The sequence below is a fragment of the Trichosurus vulpecula genome, chromosome 5 (assembly GCF_011100635.1).
Source record: "Trichosurus vulpecula isolate mTriVul1 chromosome 5, mTriVul1.pri, whole genome shotgun sequence".
Classification (NCBI taxonomy): Eukaryota; Metazoa; Chordata; class Mammalia; order Diprotodontia; family Phalangeridae; genus Trichosurus; species Trichosurus vulpecula.
This window is the reverse complement of record NC_050577.1, coordinates 202039000-202058860: the sequence shown is the minus strand read 5'-3', so window position 1 is coordinate 202058860 and position 19861 is coordinate 202039000. Positions and strand designations below refer to the sequence as shown.

At 41.3% G+C, this 19861-nt stretch overlaps 1 protein-coding gene across 1 annotated transcript; it reads left to right on the top strand.

Moving 5' to 3' along the window:
- Window positions 1–896: 896 nt before the first annotated feature.
- Window positions 897–19803, top strand: ITFG2 (integrin alpha FG-GAP repeat containing 2). Its single transcript, XM_036760383.1, has 13 exons — window positions 897–1083; window positions 12224–12319; window positions 13001–13042; window positions 13252–13423; window positions 13974–14113; window positions 14474–14607; window positions 15288–15385; window positions 15586–15639; window positions 15743–15834; window positions 16388–16505; window positions 17330–17503; window positions 17597–17706; window positions 18119–19803. The coding sequence occupies exons 1-12, from the start codon at window positions 988–990 to the stop codon at window positions 17698–17700; spliced, it is 1320 nt and encodes a 439-aa protein (XP_036616278.1). The 5' UTR covers window positions 897–987; the 3' UTR covers window positions 17701–17706; window positions 18119–19803.
- The last annotated feature ends 58 nt before the right edge of the window (window positions 19804–19861 follow it).

Below are 19861 nucleotides of genomic sequence, written 5' to 3'. Positions count from 1 at the left end.
TCAAAGATGCCTCTGATAGGTGTGTAAATTATTTTCATAGAGATTTTGTAAATATGAGAAAGCATATGAAACAGTAATATTTTATATCCTCCCTCACTTTTTTTTTGATGATTCCATATGTAGTTTTCCCCCAGTTATCTGAGATCTTTCCTTTTTTCACAATTTTACAGGTCCTACATAGGGTACAAATACCACCTAACTCACAATAAAAAAAATTAAGCTTAATTGTATCTGAAAGAGATTATATCTGAGTATATGACCTTACTCTAGTTTGTTTGCTTTAGTCAGTAATAACATTGTACCTTGAGGTTTCTGTTCTGCTTTAACAGGTAGATAAATAGGTTTTGGGACTTCAAATGGCATGCCGCATCTTCTCAGGTTTATCCTACTTTGGGTATTTTGACCTCACTCTGTGTACTCTAATTTCTATCATCTAACTGTAAGCAACAGCTATTTAAGAGACGACTTCCACATCAATCTTCAGACATTTCCTGTCCGTTAAGATAAAGTCAATTTCAAAAGTCGGTTTAGGACAGTTTTTGAGTTTAAGATGTCCTCGGGAGCTTAATTAATGCCAGCGTACAAGGTTTACGGTGATGCACATTAAGCACTTTTAAAACCTTCAAGTGCTATATGAATGTCAATTACTGTTAGTTGGAAACGGTCCGTGGGCGAAGAGGTAACTAGCCCGGAGCTCTGCAGCCAATGAAGCGCAGGAACCAGGCCTCAGACCAGCCTCGCGATTCCAGTCCCCAGAAAGCCAAGCCCCACCCCGCGGCAGCCATAGAGCCGGGAGGCCCGGATTGCCTAGAGCTCCCCATTCTCTATGGTTGAAAAGGCGAGCGGAGGACGAGGTGATGACGTAACGCGTCCCATGCCCACCCCACCCCGCCCCCCCGTCGGACGACTTCCGCTCGGCTGGACGGTGGAGGGAGAGTGCGAGCACTGGGAGGAGGCTACCTAGAGCCCTCGGCCCCAGATAGCGCGATGCGATCGGTTAGCTACGTGCAGCGAGTAACCCTGGAATTCAGCGGAAGCCTCTTTCCGCATGCGATTTGTCTCGGCGACGTCGACAACGATGCGGTACGTCACGGCGCGTGCGCGCACTAAAGGAAGCAGACGGACGTGTGACGTGTGCAGCGGGGCAGAGCGGGAGGGGAAAGGGAAGCTTGGGAGCAGGTTAGGAAAGCTGTGCGCAGGCGCCCTGCGCCTGGAGGCGCATTACAGACCGGAAGTAGCTGAACTGTGATAGCATCCACCCTTCCCCCCACCTACCAACTGCGGATCTTTGTAGGGTGCTTTGTCCCCGCCCACAGTAGGAACTTAATAGACGTTCTTTACAAGTTCTGTAGGCGAGAGAGGGCTTGTGCTTCCAGGCGAACAGAGCAATAAAATGATACATGATATAATAACAGTATGTTAATATATAATTATAATACGTAATATTAGTACGCAAACATAAAAATACGTAGATAACATGTAAATCTGATGTGTAATATATTATGTAAGTAAATAATACAACTATGTAAATGCATAATATACGAATAACAAAAATATGTAATAAGCAGTAGTGCACGAAGCCAAGGGCACACGTGACTTTTCAAAGTGTCTGAAGAGTCCAGGAAGCCTGCCTGGAAGAGGAGGCATTTAATTTGGGCATTAAAGGGTGAAAAGAAGTTAAGCAAGCCCAGAGGAGGGTGGAGGACTGAGTAAGAGGCCTGGAAGATCGGGAGTTCAAATCCGGTTAAAGATATTCCCCAGGGGCAGCTAGGTGGCGCAGTGAATAGAGCGTTGGCCCTGGAGTCAGGAGAACCTGAGTTCAAATGCAGCCTCAGACACTTGACACATGTACTAGCTGTGTGACCTTGGGCAAGTCCCTTAACCCCAATTGCCCTGCCCCCCCCAAATAAAAGATATTCCCCAGCTTTATGACCCAAGGCTAGTCACCTCGCCTCTCAGCCTCAGTTAACTTATTTGCAGAAATGAAGATAATACCGCCTACCTCACCAGGTTATTGTAAGGATTTCAGTTCAATAAACTTAGTTTAAACATAGTTTAATAAAACACCTACTATGTGCTAGGCACTCTGCTAAATAGAGCGCCAGGCCTGGAGTCAGGAAGACTTGTCTGTCATACTAGCTGTATGACCCTGGGCAAGTCACTTAACTCTGCCTTAGTTTCCTCATCTGTAAATTGAGCTGGAGAAGGGAATGGCAGTATCATTGCTAAGAAAACCAAATGGGGTCACAAAGAGTGAGACACAACTGAAAATGACCCAACAACCACAACAAAAGGGTGAATTATCCCTCTTCTCCTTCCCTTAGCCTACTGGCTTCCTTCAAGACTCAGATAAAATCTTTCTACAGGAGGTCTTTCCAGTCCCCCTCCCACTACCCACCATTAGTGCCTTCCCCTTGAACCTGCATCTGTGCTATGTTAAACTATACATACACAGTTGTTTGCATGATGCCTTTCTCCTTTAGACTAAGAGCTTCTCAGGGGAGAGCCGATGTTTTTACCTATCTTTGTATCCTCGCCTTAGAACGTTGAATGGCAGATAGTAAGTGTTGAATAAATATTTGTTGACTAACTGTGAGTGACTGTGGTCTGAGTCATAGAATGTGCTAGGTGTTTAACTCTCCAGTCAGGAAGCCAGGAATAGGACCTGTACTCTGTAGCGGGGACGAAAGCTTTGAAAACTGGGGGCAAATTCCCAAAGGACCTCTTCAGGGTTGCTAGTTTGTTTTCCTCTTGAGGTTATTTCAAGTACCATTGATTTTTTAAAAATAATTCTTAATAAATCACAGCTTATGGCTTTTCCTCTATTGCTTCTGTTTATACTAATATATTATGTTAAAGTTATTTGTATTTTGTAGTATAGTTTATGATAAATCATAATAAATTATATTAATATTAGAGTTGAATTCTTAGAGAAACTCACAGGTGATTGTGTTGGGTACAGTTGTGTGAGGGGGTAAATGATGAAGGCATTCATCTGAATTCGAACCCACTTTGCGTCTGCTATCATCACTGGCACAAGAGACCAGTGAAAGGCTGCTTCCCGAGATCCACCAGGAATCTAGCCACAACACAGGAAGGAGGAATAGTAGAGAGTGAACCTCCCCACTTGGGAGCCAGTTCACCACTTGAGGGTGCCAGACACACAACTCAGGGAATTAGAACACAAACTATACCTTCTTCCCCGAATTCCCTTCCCGCACTCTCTGTCCCCACACTCCCCAGCACACACACGCACACACACGATCTTGTCAAAAGGGGCTCAGCTGTTGAAGCCATACAGTGAGTAGGCTTTATTTTTTTATTCTGAACTAAACAAACACCAAATTAAATGAGCATTCCCAAATATGTGCTGCATGATAGGAGGTGACTGCATATGAAACTGCATATGAGTCTGTGCATAAAGCTTGCTTGCTTTTCTTTAGAAGTCTATAATAAATTCAATATGTAATTTTCAAACTTGTCCTGCTAATATATGATTCCCTCTGGCCTTTCTCGTGTTCTTTTCTCATTTGGGGAGGGAGGCCTAGTACCCTTCTCCCTTCTCCATAGTTGTGAGGAAAAATCCTTGTAATCAAGCTAAACCAATTGCCTCATTGCTCATGTTAAGAAATGTATATCTCATTCTGCTTTGTCTTACATCTTTCAAAGTTTTATGTCTTTACATTGTAATTATATAAATTGTTCTCCTGGTTCTGCTCGCTTCATTTGTATCAGTTCCTTCAGGTCTTTTTTCCCAGGTTTCTCTGAAACTTCTTTTCTTACAGCACATTAATAATACTCCATCATTTTCATGTGCCATAGTTTATTCAGACGTTCCCCAATTCATAGGCACTTCTTTAGTTTCCAGTTTTTTTTTTGCCACCACAGAAAAGAGCTGCTATACACATTTTTAGGCATATAGATCTTTTTCCTCTTTTTTAAAAAAAGTCTCATTAGCATATAGACCTAGTAGTGGCATCAGTGGACATAAGGGTATGTATACAGTTTATTAACTTTTTGGACATAGTTTGAAAATGCTTTCCAGGAAAGGTGGAACGAATCCAGCTCTAACAACAGAGCATTAACTAATGTGTCTGTTTTTCCATAGTCCTTCCAACATTTCTCATTTTCCTTTTTTTGTCATCTTTGCCAACCTGATGGGTGTGAGATAGAACCTCAGAATCACTTTGATTTTCATTTCTGTGAATTATTAGTGATTTAAAACATTTTTCATATGGGTGTTTATAGCTGATGATTCTCAGAACTCTATGTCCAGCTTTAACCTTCAGACTGACAAGACATCTCAAAGTAGATGTCCCATAGTCATCTTACACTCAACATGACAAAAACAGAACTAATTTAACTGTCTCTCCCTGAGCCCTTCCCACTTGCCATCTTTTCTATTACTATGGAGGGTACCACCATCCTCTCAGTCACCCAGGCTCACAACCTAGGTGTCACCCTCCACTCCTCACTCTCCTGTGTCCAGATCATGCCAATTTCACCTCTTGTAACATCTCTGGTAAATATATGTATGGGTCCTCTCTCCATCCCCCCCATCTCTCCTCTCTCACTTCCTGGAGCAGGCCCTCATCGACTCACACCTGGACGTTGAATAAACTGCCGGTTGATCTCTCTTGCCTCGAGTCTCTCCCTACTCCTTCACAGCTGGCAAAGTGATTTTCCTAAAGCACATGTTCAACCATGTCATCCCTCCATTTGATAAACTCCAGTGGCTTTCTATCATCTCCAGGATCAAATACAAAATCTCCCCTTTGGTGGTGAAAGCTCTTCATAACATGACCCTGGCCCCTTCCTACTTTTTCAGTCTTCGGACACTTTTTGTTGTCGTTCAGTCATTTTTAGTAGTGTCTGACTCTAGAGACACCATTCCATTTGGGTGGGGGGGCAGGGTGGTTGGCAAAGATACTGGAGTATTTTGCCGTTTCCTCCTCCAGCTTATTTTACAGATGAGGAAACTGAGGCAAGCAGAGTTAAGTGACTTGCCCAGGGTCACAAAACTAGTAAGTGTCTGAGGCTAGACTTGAACTGAGGAAGATGACTCTTCTTGATTCCAAGCCTGGCACTTTATCCGCTGAATCACCTAGCTTCCTCATATTACACCTTAACCGCCTCCCCGCCCCCAAGTCCTCTGTAATCTAGTGATACTGGCCTCCTGACTATTCCCCAAACAAGATTCTTCATGTCCCAACTTAGGATATTTTTACTTTCTGTCCCCCATGCCTGAAATGCTCTCCCTCTTCATCTTTGCTTCCTGGCTTTCTTCAAGTCCCAGATAAAATCCAACCTTCTCCAAGAAGCCTTTCCCAACTCCCCTTAATGCTAATGCTTTCTCTCGATTTATTATAATCTTGTTTGTGCATATTTTTTTAAACATATTGTCTTTCCTATTAGACTGTGAGCTCCTTGAGGATAGGGACTGTTTGGGGTTTTGGCTGGGGTGGGGCGGGGGTGGGGGCGGGAAGCGGGGGAGGTTGGTCTTTCTTTGTATCCACAGTGCTTAGCATAGTGCCTGGCACATAGTAGCATTTAATAAATCCTTGTTGACTTGACTATTCAGGGTTTTTTCTTACACCTGCAAAATTTCTAATAGTGTCATTTCTTTTCTCTGTCCCAGTTTGACGTTTTATAGTTAACTAATGTATCCATTTGGAGCTTATTGCATTATATGATGTGACGTTAACTAATGTATCCATTTGGAGCTTATTGCATTATATGCTGTAAACTTAATTTCTGCCAGCTTGCTTTCCAGCTTTCCCAATAGTTTTTGTTGACTCTTAAGTACTTAACTCAGTATCTGAGGTTTTTGGTTTTATAGAACACCATTAGATTCATTTGCTTCTGTATATTATATGCCCAATATGTTCCACCGATTGACCAGTATTCACCAGTACTAAATCCTTTTGTTGATTATGACTTTGTAGTATTCTTTGAGATATGGTATAGCTTAGACCTCCTTTCTTTTTACTTTTTTTTGTCATTCTCCTTGAGATTCTTTTTTTGTTTTCTCCTTGAGATTCTTTACCTTTTGTTCTGCCAGATACATTTTGCTATTGCTTTTTTACTTTAATAAGATAAACTTTTAATAGTTTGATTGGTATATCACTAAATAAGTAAATTAATTTAGGTAATATTGTCATTCTTATTGGCTCAACCTAACCATGAACAATGGAGATTTCTCCAATTATTTATCTCTGTCTTTATTTCTGTGAAGTGTATTTTGTAGACTTCCAAATATTTTATAGATTCTGTAATTATTTTGAATGAAATTTCACTTTCCATTTATTCCTGCTAGGTTTTGTTCATAATACAAATAATTGTTGATGATATATATAGATTTATTTATGTCCAGTTTTGCTAAAGTTATTGTTTCATTTAATTTTTAATTGACTCTGTAGGGTTCTCTAAGGTAAACATTACATCGTCTGTGAAAGTTGACAGTTTCTCTTTGCCTCTTTCCCTCAATTTTTTTTGTTATATTTAGCATTTCTAGTACCATATCAAGTAATAGTGGTAATAATAGATATCCTTGCTTTGACCCTGATATTGTTGGAAAGGTCTCTAGTATATATTTCTATATAATGTTGTCTTTTGGTTTTATATAGTTACTGTTTAATATATTAAGGAAAGGTCCATTTATTCCTATTCTTTCCATTTTTAATAGAAATAGTTGTTTAATTTTTGTCAGAAGGTTTTTTTGCACTTATTGATATGTGATTTATACTGTTCTTGTTATTAACATAGTCTGTCTATTTTTGCGGTTTTCCTCATGTTGAACCAACCCTGAATTCTGGGTATATTTCCACCCTGGTAATAGTGTACAATCTTTGTGATGTATTGCTGCAGCCTCTTTGTTAATATTTTTATTTAAAATATGTGCATCGGTATTCATTATGATCTGTAGCAGGGGTCCACTGTGATTTCATAAATTTAAGGGTGTCTGTGAATTTGATTTTGAAAATATATTACATATTTTTTTACTAGTCTTTAACAGCAGTTTAGAATTTCTTTCAGTTATGAATTTAGACAATAAAAATTATTTTGTGAAGGGGTCCATAGACTTCATCAGACTGACAAAGGAGTCCAGGATGCAAAAAATGTTGAGAGCCCTTGTGATGGTTTTCTTTCTCTGTTTTGTCTCTCCTTGGTTTAGGTATCAAACCATATTTATATCATAGAATGAATTTATAAGATCCCTTCTGTTCCTTTGCAATAAAGTTATATAATGTTGGAATTAATTGTTCTTCAGACATTTGATAAAATTCACTTGTAAATCCATCTGGTCTTGGGATCTTTTTCCTTGGGAAGTCATATATGACTCATTCAATTTCTTTTATTTTTTTTCCCCTGAAATTAGGCTACTTAAGGTCTCTGTTCTTGTTCTTTTAATCTGGGCATCTTGTATTTTTTTTGCATACACTCATCTTTCTCACTTAAGTTGTCAGTTTTATTGGAATAGAGTTTGGTAAAATACTTTCCAATAATTTTAAAAAATTTCTCTTCATTGGGGCACCTAGATGGTGAAATGAGTAGAGCACTGGCTGTGGAGTCAGGAGGACCTGAGTTGAAATCTGGCATCAGACACTTGACACACTTACTAGCTACGTGACCTTGGGCAAGTCACTTAACTCCAATTGCCTTACCTACCCCACTCCAAAAAAAAAAATTCTTCATTTGTTGTGAACTCCCTTTTCATTTTTGATACTAGTAGTGACAGACAAAGAACAGCAACAACTTGGATTTCCTCTTTATTCTTTTTAACACTTACTGCTTTTTCCCTGATTAGAATGTAAATACTTCATCTTTATATAGTCCCTTCTAATTGCTCTTTACCTTTTAATGTTTTTCTTGACTCATGTCTTTACATTTCGGTACTCTCTCTGGTCTTCTTTTATCACATGTACTTGAAAATCTCTCTAGTTCATTAAAAGTCCTTTTTCCCCCTCTATAAGATTAAATTCAGTTTTTCTGAGTAAGTTATTCTTTGTTTTTGCCTATATTTTTTGCTTTTTGGAATATTGTATTCCAAACGTTCCTATCCTATACAGAGGTATCTGCCAGATCTCATGTAATCATACCTGTAGTGCCTCAGCACTTGAGCTCTTTCTTTCTGTATGCTTCAGTATTTTTTCTTTGACCTCCTGGAAGTTTCGTTTATGACTGTGATGTTGCTGGAAGGTTTCATGTGGGAGTTTCTTTCACTAAATGACCGGAGGAGTCTTACTATTTCTTACTTACTATTTACTATGTGTAGACAGTTTTAATTCATGGTTTGTTTTTTTTTTTGAAATATGATACCTATGCCATTTTTTGTTGTTGTTGCTCCAATTATTAGAGCTATTTCTCTCCTTGACCTTTTCCAGGTCAGATCTTTTTTGTATGAGTGGAATAGCTAGCAAAGTGGAACTTTTTGCTGTTTTTTCTTTTGGAGTGCTTCTCAGCACTAAGGCAATCAAGTACCTTTGAGTCTTTGTTAGAATCAAGTCTTTGATGACCTGCTTAAGTCACAAGAAAGCCTAAGTCATATGAGTTTGAGTCACATGGTTGTGACGCCCTCTGTGGGCTGACTCTGAAGAAGTGTATATATACTCTGACGTTAGCATTTTGCTTTGGGGGCTCACTCATTGGAAGAATGTTCCGTGTGATTTGGCCAGAGACCCGGCTTTGAAATCCCAGATGTTGGTGCTTCTCTCTCTCTGGGAACTATATATGTATTGCTATGGACAGACAGAAGCCCTGTCTGCTGATTTGTGTTATTTGCTCTGTTTATATAATTTCTGCTTGTAATTCCTGTTTATGTTTTCTCTGAAGTTAAGGGTATTGACTTTTTTCCCTGAACTAAGTGAATGATATATGTATAATTAAAGTGAGATTGTAAACCCCTTAAAGTTGCTTTCCTTAGAAAAGCTGATCAAAGAACATATGCTAGCAGGCCTCCTGTGTGCTGGTGTTATTGGCCTTACACTTCCACAGCAGCTGCTAGCAGCATTGTTGTTACAATGAGGTATCATATATTTGCTTTTATTTTTAACTTTTAAAAAATTTATTTTTATTTCCAAATTCTCTCCCTCCCTTCATCCATACCATATCTTTTCTTATTTTTTTAAGTCTCTCAGTTTTTAGTAGAATCATTAATTTATGTTTGCTCCATTCAGATTTTCAGGATCTGTTACTAGGATAAGGTTCTGTCCTTATTGTATTAAGCTATTAATTCTCCTTCCATGTCTTTCCTCTCCTGCTCTCGTTTCAACTGGTGATGCATGGATAGACAGCTGGGCTTGGCATCAGGAAGACCTGACGCTTTGCCTCAGCTGCTTAAACTTAATATCTTTGGCAAGTCACTTAATCTCTGCCTCAATTTCCTCAACAGTAAAATGTGCATAATAATAACACCTACTTCTCAGGGTTGCTGTGAGAATCAAATGAAATAATATTTGTAAAGAACTTAGCACAATACCTGGCAGAAAGTAGATGCTATGTGAATCCTAGTTATTATTACCTTTATTATTTTTTCTTCTCCAATTCTTTCTTTTAGAACTCTTGTTTCATTTATAATGTGATTTTTTTTTAACTCTTGCTTCATCATTTCTTCTAAGAATTCTAGTTGACCTTATGGTAGAAAAGTGTTTTTCTTTGAAACTTTGTAGATGTTATAGAGTATTCTTTTCTGAATTTGTCTTGGGTATTCCCCCAAGGCATATTCTTTTTTTATTTATTTACTCATTCTTCCAGCCTTATTTCCTGAATCATGGCTTTGTGTTAGGGCTGGACTCTGCATAGTTTATGAGAAAATCTTAGGCCTTTTCTGGTCCAGATCTATACTCTGATGTCCTGCTGCTACTTTTTCCAGCTTTTTAGAACTGTGTTCCTCAAGGAACTCCTCAAGGAACTTAGGCCAGAGAGCTATAAACTTGCATCGTTCCCTAAAGGTTCAGATCTAGGATGAAGTTTGATTGCAGCCTTTTTAGTCTGAGCTTTGCCAGCTTCCAACACTATTTTGGGTGCAGCTATAGATTGTTGGAGCGCCAGTAAACAGCAGCTAACCCTAGTCACAGTCAGAGCTAGAAGACTGTGCAGATTCAAAGCTATAGAACTGTAGGGTTTCCCCATGCTCATTATTCATCTGTGGGCCCCAGCCTGGGTCTATGATCTGAATTCAAGATGTTGCTCTGAGGTCAGTGAGAGTTACTGGCTTGCTCTTGTGCTTCTTACTTGGTATATAGCCTCTGGCTGGATTAGTAATTGTGCCCCTAGCCCTGGTATACAGCTGCAGGCTCCAGCTGCATCAATTCTGTCCTGGATCAATGACCTCATTTTGGAGTCAGAATGACACAGCTACTTCTTGCTTCTGTTCCTGCTCTCCCCATTGTGAACTGCAGGTCCTGTCCACAGTGGATCCATATCTGCTCCTTATTCTGGTACACAATATACTTTCCATCCTGGTCTCCAGGCTTCAAGGCTCTGTGTGGCCGTCCTTGCTTGATCCCTGCCTAGCCTTCTGGCTGTATTTTTATGATAAGCTGGGTTGGAAAAATGACCCACTTTGGTTCCTTCTTGGATTTCCTGGTGACTAGTCAGTCTCATTGCTGTTCTTCGTTCTTTGCTGGAGTAGTTGTGGAAGAGAGCTAGCTTCTACTCCTTCCTTCTCTTGTACCGTCTTTGGTGGTCCTTATATATTTGTTTCTATTCTCTGCTCCCCTGATTGGATGTGAGTTCTGAGTTGATCTCTCCAAAGCTTAATATCTAGAACTGAGGTTGAAAAACACATTCCTTGTTTATAGTGAGGTAATTGGAAAGAATTGGAGATGAAGCTAGGCAGTAAAGGAATGGAGCATTGAATCAGGACCTTGAATTCTGGAATTGAGAGGGTCACAGATTTTTCCCATATTTTTGGCATCCAACCATCTAACATATATATTAGAGAAAGTAAAGATAGTTTATGGGAGATTCAGGTGGTTCCATTTCTTTAACGAAGGCTATATTCAAACAGGCGTTCAGTAGTACTTTTAAAGTAATGATTATGATCAGTCAACATTGATTAAATGCCTACTATGTGCCAGGCATTGTGCTAAGTAACGGGAATACCAAAAGAAGCAAAAGACAGTTCCTGCCCTAAGGAGCTCATAATCTAATGGGAAAAACAATATATAAACAAATATGTACAAAGTAAGCCACAGAACAAATAAGAAATAAACAGAGAAAAGGCACTAGAATTAAAGTTTCCTGTAAAAGATGGGATTTTAGTTGAGACTTAAAGAAAACCAGAGAAGTCAGTAGGCAGATTTGAGGAGGGAGAGCATTCCAGTCATGAAGGACAGCTAGAAAAAATTCCTGGAGCAGACAGATGGAGTGTCTTATCTCTGGAACAGCCAGGAAGCCAGTGCCACTGAAGACTAGAAAGGTAGGAGGGGGCCAGATTATGAAGGGCTTTGAATGTCAAACAGAGCATTTTATATTTGTATCTGGAGGCAATAGGAAGCCACTGGAGTTTATTGTATGGGGTACAACTCACAATTTAGATAATTCGCTTTGGTAGCTGAATGAAGGATGGATTGGAGTGGGGAAAGACTTGATGCAGGCAGACCCACCAACAGACTGTGATGGTAATGAAAGATCAAGGTATTTTTAAAAATCTAATTTAATTTTTCTTTGTTATGCTTTAAGTTCTGAACTGTCTCCTTCCCTTCCCCACTCTACATTAGAGGCCACTTGTGTGTATGTGTGTATGTGTGTGTATGTATGTATGTATGTATAAAACCATACTGTGCATACTTCTATTTATCAGTTCTTTCTCTGATGGTGGATAGCTCTTCCTTCACAGGTCCTTTGTAGTTGATTTGAGTATTTATAATACTCAGAATAATTTAGTCGTTTGCAGTTATTCTTCTAACAGTATCTCTGTTACTGTATACAACGTTCTCTTGGTTCTACTTATTTCACTCTTCATTATTTCATGCAAATCTTTCTATGTTTTTCCAAAATCAACCTGCTCGTCATTTCTTTCAGCACATTAATATCTCATCACAATCATACACCACAACTTGTTTAGCCATTCCCCAACTGATAGGCATCCCAAGAATAAGGTTTAACAGCATCCATTAGGAGTTCTAGGGTTTCCTTGGGGCTGAGTACAGAGTGAAAACTTTGTGATGATAATTATTCTCTATCCCCAATGACATTTCTCTTTACTCTCTGTCTGAAGTTGAATGAGCTGGTGGTGGGAGACACTGGTGGGAAGCTGTCAGTGTACAAGAATGATGACACCCGGCCATGGATCACCTGTTCCTGCCAGGGAATGGTCAGTATTTTCTTCTATGAGGTTCCAAGAGGGGTAAATTGTCACCTTTCTCCTTGACTTTTATAATAGTTCTTGTATGGAAAACAGCAAGCTCTTCAGGCTCGAACACGGACTATATGAGGGAGTTTAGTCTGTGATCACTCTGGATAGCCAAAGCGAAGCCATATAGCTAATAGCATTGATACATCAGACTCTGTCTGTCACCTCTGCCTCTTAGAATCCTTAGCCTCCTTCAGAGCCAGTTCAGGTCTTCCTACATGAGGATCTGCCTAGTTGTTGGCTGCCTCTCCTTCTTGAAATTACTTTGTATGTGTATGTGCCCATTCATTAGAAGGTAAGCTTCCTTAGGGCAAGGACTATTTCCTTTTTGTCTGACTCTCTACCACTGAGCACAGTCTTCTTTACATAGGAAGCTTTTAATGTAGGGAGCACTTAGTTAGACTGTTGAATTGAGGGATATCAGCTCGTATTGCTGCATTTTTTTCAGCTTGTTTGTGCTGATCTAGCATGTAGTACAGTAGCATGTCTGTGTATGGAGAATACACACGTGAACAAGTTCTCAGTGAGTGATAAATATTAAAGCTTTTCCTCCTCCCTAATTCATCCCAGGAGGATCAAAGTAAATTGATATTTCCTTAGTATCTTATGGCTCTCTGGATCATCTTCTTTTTTGTCTTGCAGCTTACTTGTGTTGGGGTAGGAGACATATGTAACAAGGGAAAGGTAAGCATTCTGATTCACCTCTGAAAACTGAAGAAATTATGGTTCTCATTCCTCCCCACCCCACTGAAAGCAATGGCTCTTACCAGGCCTCCCTTCAGGGCATGGTGGGTGGCTCTGTCCCTTTTTATACAACGACACAACCAGCCCTCTCTTATCTCTTTACTTTTCTCCCCTCACCAGTGTTTCTCATGTATCCTTGTTTCTCTCAGAACTTGGTGGTGGCAGTAAGTGCTGAGGGCTGGTTTCACCTCTTTGACCTGATGCCTGCCAAGACTCCAGATACCTCTGGGCACCACGAGGCACCAGCAGGCGAGGAGCATCGACCAGTGTTCAAGCAGCACATCCCCGCCAACACCAAAGTCATGCTGATCAGTGATATCGGTGCGCCTCAGTGGCTTTTCAGGCACCCACGGGTAGAGTGAGAGTCAAGTCCCATGGTAGAGGAAGGGGAAGCGCACGGTAGTCAGGAAGGAGAGAGCCCAGGCCTTTTTCCTCTCTTAGAGGAATGAGCACTGGAAGATCACATATCATGAGAAGAACAGATCCCTTTGAATCGGCAGAGTCTTGGGCTAGGCAGTTGTAGGGGAGTGCTTTCTAGGTAGCTATCCAGAAGTTGTTGACAGTGGAGAGAATATGATATAGAAGAGAATTGAGGTGGGCAAGTAGGGGAAGACAATAGACTAGGAAAGAAGAAATAAAGGGTAGTAGTAAAGTTGGATAAGAGGGCGCTTTGGGTACAGGAGAACAAGTACTAGACTCAGACTGTTTGAGTTTAACATTATGTGGGTTGGGTTTAGTAGCTAAGTCGGTAAGAGGTATCAAAGGGAAAGTGTTGTAGACAGGATGGGAACAGTAGTGGGGAGAGCAAGTATGGTCAAGACTGATGGTCATAATTTGAGCTCTAGACCATCCCTTATTTCTATATCCACAGATGGGGATGGGCGTTGTGAGCTGGTGGTAGGCTACACAGACCGTGTGGTGAGGGCATTCCGATGGGAGGATGCCAGCGATGGCATGGAACATGTGACTGGACAGCTGATTTCACTTAAGAAATGGCTACTAGAGGGACAGGTGAGCAGGTGGCATGGAGACCATGAATCAAGGCAGAGAGGGGAAGGAGCATATAGAGAAGGTTGGATGGTTTGAGTGGTTGAAGGATGAAGCAGTGGGGGATCTCGATAGGGAACATCAAAAGGGTCCATTTTGGGATTGAGGTGTTGGGATAAGTTACTAGTGGGAAGCAGGGGCATTTAGGAAAAGGCACCAAAGAGAGGATAATCCGACAAGGCTGCCTTGGGGATTCCAGAATGCATCCTGTCTGCTCAGCATCCTTCTACATTGCCCTTTCCTCCTACTGTATGCAGAATACCATCTCTTTGCCAAACTTCTTAACTTCCCAGTTCTACCTTAAGCCTCCTCTTTTTGATACAGGTAGACAATCTGTCAGTGACTCTGGGGCCTCAGGGAACCCCTGAACTGATGGTATCCCAGCCAGGCTGTGCTTATGCCATTCTACTGTGTACCTGGAACAAGGGGCCCCTCCCTGTCCCTGAGGAGAGTAACAGGTAGGATCAGCTGGGGCAGGATCGTGTGGTTGGAGGAGTGCAGTTAGCACAGGGAAGTAAGATGGGCTCAGGGATAACAAGTCGTGGTGAGAAGGGTTCCTGAGGACGGGTGTCCCTTAGGGAAGGCCTTAGTGTGAGCTGAGCACAGCCCATGACGCAGACTTGGAGCTGGCTGAAGTTTCCTCATCTGGGTCCCAGACCCAAACCCTTCACTGCATAGAATGCACTCAAAGACTCAAGGAACTTTGGTGTCCATTTGTGTACTATTTAGAAGGAAGAATAAAGCCCACCCCATTTCCCTCATCTCCACTTACTGCATTGGCCAATTAGTCAGGAAGGGGATGAGTACATAGAATATTCTATGATCCCAGTGGCAAGGATACTCTTTATGGAGACCTCAAGCTGGCTCAGGTTCCTTTGACTTTCTGTTACTAACAATAACATTTGGAAATCATTGGATTTTTGTGCCAGCCTGTGATAATACTTCAGGTATTATTTTTCCCATTTTGCACATGAGGAAAGTGAAAGTCAGAGAGGTTAAGCAGTTTGCCATCTTCACACGGATACTGTAAATGTCCAAAGCAGGATTTGGTCCCAGGATCCTCCATACTCCAAGTCCAGTTTTCTTTCCACTACACCATACTGCCTCTCCACTAAGTTATATACTCCTCTACCTGTAGAGAGACCACTGCTATCCGGGATGTCATCCTGCACCAGACATCTGGCCGGATCCACAATAAGAATGTCTCCACCCACCTCATTGGCAACATCAGACGTGGTAAGGAAGGTGGGAGAAGGGACTGTTCCTGGGAGTGTAAGAGTATAAATCCTCTTACCTGGACCTTTTCCTTCTGCTATTTCTCCTCCCACATCCAAGTCATCTACCTTTAGCTTCATCCTCCTCGCTTTGTTCTTGCTCTTATCTTCCTTATGGACCTCACTGATTCCTCGATCCCCTTACCTTTTTATCCCTCACAGGCCGAAGCAGTGAGAACAGTGGCTCAAGTCTTTTTGCCCTCTGCACCCTTGATGGTGAGTTCCCACGCTGGCTCTCTCTGTGGTGGAATAGGGAGAGGCAATTGTATATTCATTGGCCTCATACTTTAACCTACCTGTATTTGTATTGCCTTTGCAGGAACTCTAAAACTCATGGAGGGAGCAGACAAGCTACTGTGGTCAGTACAGGTGGATCACCAACTTTTCGCCCTTGAAAAACTGGACGTTACAGTGAGTAGAAGATTGGGTGGGGAGATAACATTTCTCCTTCTCCTTCCCTAGTAAATTGAACTTGTTTTTACACTGCAGGTACCATCCTCATTACACTGTGTTAAGCAAGTCTACTTTGAAAAAAAAAATAGCATCATTCACTTAGAGTTCAGCCAAGTCATTGGAAGTGAATTTAAAACTGCCTCCCATCCCAGCAATCTATATGTGCCTTAAATTTGTATCACTTTGATATTTTTCAAAATTAGTGATGATGATGTAGATCATGGGGCAAATAAGTGACAGTGAGGACCTACTGACTTAGTGTAGGCCTAGCTCCAATATGTACTGGATATTTTTTTCACATCTGCTACTCTGCCCTGGATAGAAGTACTTCCCCTAAGTTTAGGGGAGTAGGGGAGGGGGATGCCTTGACTTCCTTCCTGGTATCCTTATTTTCCATCTCCTGCAAAGTTTATTTTCTAAAAGCAATGGCCAAGACCCACTTCAGTTTTTCTAACCCTCAAAGAAATTCCTTCCCCTTCCCACATTCTTGTCATTCGCTGACTGCTTTTAGGGCAATGGAAGTGAAGAGGTAGTGGCATGTGCCTGGGACGGACAGACATACATCATTGATCACAACCGAACTGTGGCTCGCTTCCAGGTGGATGAGAATGTCCGTGCCTTTTGTGCAGGTAAGCTTCCCTGCCTTTCCAACACTCCGTACATTTTCATTCTTGCCTCTATGCAGGCTTTGGTAAACAAGCTTTTATTTACAAAATGTAATTAGGGTGTGATAGGAAGAAAACTGGACTTATGGTATTGTGTCATATTACTTTATTCAAGGGTAGTAGTCATTCTCCACTTCCACTGAAGAATTATAAGAAGCAGCAGCTAGTGTGAAGATTAGACAACAAACATATTGAAAAACTTCGTTACAGTGAAGGTCACAAGACAGAAATGATTGGCTAAGGAAGGTCATAGAAATCTTCTCTGGACATCTTTAATAATGGAAGAGAGTCTTATCTGTCTGGGATGGTTTAAGAAGCAGTAACTTAGGATAATATATTCTCAGCAAATACTCTAGAATACATAACTAGAGACCTGCAAGGCTTAAGATACCTTCCCAGGAAGGGGCCAGCACCATAGAAGAACCTGGCTATGTAAGTGCAGAGTGGGCATTCCTGACTGTGCTTTCCAATTCTGGTCCTCTGCTCTAAACCGGTGCCATCATCTAAGTGGGAAGGGTCTTCAAAAAGCACTTTTTGGGCAGCTGATCTATTTGTTGCTGCCAAATCTTGACGAGAGAATATCTGCACGTCTGGTTCAGATGCTTTACGATAATCTGTTTTCAGTGGTAGCCCAGGAGTGATAGAAGGAATATAGAGTGATAGCTTCATCTGTTTGCTCAGTACTTGAGGGAGGATTTGGCCAACTCTAATCCCAAGGTCTTGTTCCCTACCTGATCATTTGTGGGCATGAACCATTAAACTTTTCTTTCTTTATCCTCTACCCTCAGGCCTATATGCCTGCAAAGGAGGTCAAAACAGTCCCTGCTTAGTATATGTGACCTTCAACCAGAAGATTTACATCTATTGGGATGTGCTGCTTGAGCGCATGGAGTCCACCAATCTGGTGAAGGTGCTGGAAGCTGAGCCAGAGTACCGGGGCCTGCTACAGGAATTGGGTGTGGGTGAGTCCTTCGGAAAGTAGGGAAGGGGAAGTCTGTCTATCTGGGTTTCCCAGGAATCCAGCAGTTTCCCATGGTTCCTTCTTTTGCCCCTAGATCCTGATGACTCTACAGCTGTCCGAGCATTGATCCATCAGACACTTTACTATCCAGATCAGCCACAGCCAGATAATCCTTCAAACAACCCAGATCCTTCTTAACTGGAGGTGCTTTCCCAGGGGATGAGGGACTTTCTTTCCCAGTGTGGAAATGACCAGAATAGAGGGTGCAGAAACTTAGTGGTACCTCCACCACCATGCCAGCAGCTCAACGTCAGCCTTCCCTTACTTACTCACTGTCAGTTTGACTGCTTATATGGGAGGGGGTGGAGATACAATCAGCGCTGGCACCTTTTGTATTGTGTTTCTTGCTCCATTTACCCTTTTGGGGTCAGGGGAAGAAAGGCTACTCAGGTGCCTCACCCCATCCAGAATGTTACTTTTTATGTAGCGAATCTGGACACATTATCATTAATGGTAAATAGTGGGCACACATCCTCTTTCTTCTTGCACTCTTTCCAAGAGTAAGATGTACTTTATTTATTCATCTTTAGAGCATCTCTGTCACTTTTCTCCCCAGGTTATCAAGAAAGAGACTTGGAGCAGAGAAAGAAAGAGACAGCGTATTTGGGGCAAAAAATTGAGCTGAATGCAGAAAAAATAATTTCACCTGACTGCTTCCTAGAAGAGCCATATTCATAGAATCATAGAGGTGGAAGGGACCTCAGAGACCATCTAGTCCTGCCCTCTCATTTTACAGATGAGGGAACTGAGGCCCAGGGAGTTTTAAGTGACTTGCCCTAGGTCACATATATTGTGAAAGTCTTTTTCTGGGTCAAAGACTTCCCCTTCCCCTCTCAACTCTTTGAAGGGCTATTCACCCAGAAAATCACCATTTAAAACTTGATGGTAGCCTTTAGACGTTGGATAGTCTGGGAGTCAATTTGAGTCAATTTTTAGGCCTGATTTGATTTGTCTGCTTTCTTGATTGTCCTTTTAGGTTATACTGTCCCCATTAATCAGCCCTATTTATATGAGTCAGATGAAATCCAAGTCCCATTCTTTCTCCTTCTCCCTGAGGAGAGATAAATAATAACATTATTATCATCATTTATGTAGTGCTGTAAGGGTTTGCACAGTGCTTCGTACGCATTACTTTAGTTGTTGAGTTTTCTCTAGCAAGGATGAGACTAATGGTAAGAGGCAGCCAGAAAAGACTTCGCTTTAGAGAAACAGTGTTTATTCGAATGAAGAGGCATTTGGGCTGGGGCCTGACAGAGATTTGCTAGAAGCAGACTGAGGAAAAGCAACAAGGAAGGACTATGAAAGCAGAGGACACAGGAAAATTAGATTGAGGGCAATAACAGAGACTTGTTGAGATCTAGGATAGGACAAGATTGTAATTTAATGAGCTCTTGTCTTTTGTTTAGATGGATTGATGGAAAGGGATTGAGAAAGGGGGTATCCCTCCCTATTCTAATCCACCTCAATCAGGGCAAGAGAATAGATGGGGAAAAGATTATCCTCAGAACCAAGGAGACCCAGTTCCTACCCAACCTAGCCCATAGGCCAGTGCCATATCTTTCCCCACCCTATGAGTCATCTCTTGGGAGAAGGAAGAAACCAGCCAAAAAGGCACTCTGGGGCCCGACCTTTTGGCATCCAAATCTCCCTCCTAAAATGAAAACACCCAGCTAAGGGAAGCTACTAGGACTCAGGCTAGGTGAACTCCAAGTTTATGGAGGTTAAAAATGTAGGATGGAAAAAATAGAGGCCCAAAGCAATTAGATGGGGCTCCAAAGTTAAAGCTAAATATTTCCACTCCCTTCTCTCATGCTTAAGGAGAGAAATATTCCCTGTAGAGTATGACCATGCAATCAAAGTCACTGAATTGTTCATACCTTTTGACCCAGTGATTCCACTACTGGGTACACACACACACACACACACACACACACAGAGGAAGGTAATGACAGAAAGAAAAATATATATAACATATAAAGTAATCATAATATTCTGTGGTGACAAAAAACCAACAACAAAAAAATCGGAAATGAAATGGTTGCCAATCATTTGGAATTGGAAAAGCTGAAGCTGTAGTATATGAATATAATGGAATGTTGTACTGTAAGAAACAGCCAATGTGAGACATTTGGAGAAAATGGGAAGATCTGTATGAACTGATGAAGAGTCAACAAATAAAACCAAGAGAATAACATACACAGTAACTACAGGAATGCAAATAAAAGTCATACCAAAATACAACCAAACAGATGAACTCAATTTGAGTGATAAAGAAACATTCTTCCCATGGGGGTAAGGG

Excerpts from the sequence above, each read along its gene's own strand:
- ITFG2 (XM_036760383.1), top strand. The coding sequence starts at position 988 with ATGCGATCGGTTAGCTACGTGCAGCGAGTAACCCTGGAATTCAGCGGA. Across the intron at positions 13,043-13,251 it reads ACATATGTAACAAGGGAAAG|AACTTGGTGGTGGCAGTAAG; the intron begins GTAAGCATTCTG and ends TGTTTCTCTCAG. Across the intron at positions 14,608-15,287 it reads GTCCCTGAGGAGAGTAACAG|AGAGACCACTGCTATCCGGG; the intron begins GTAGGATCAGCT and ends CTCTACCTGTAG.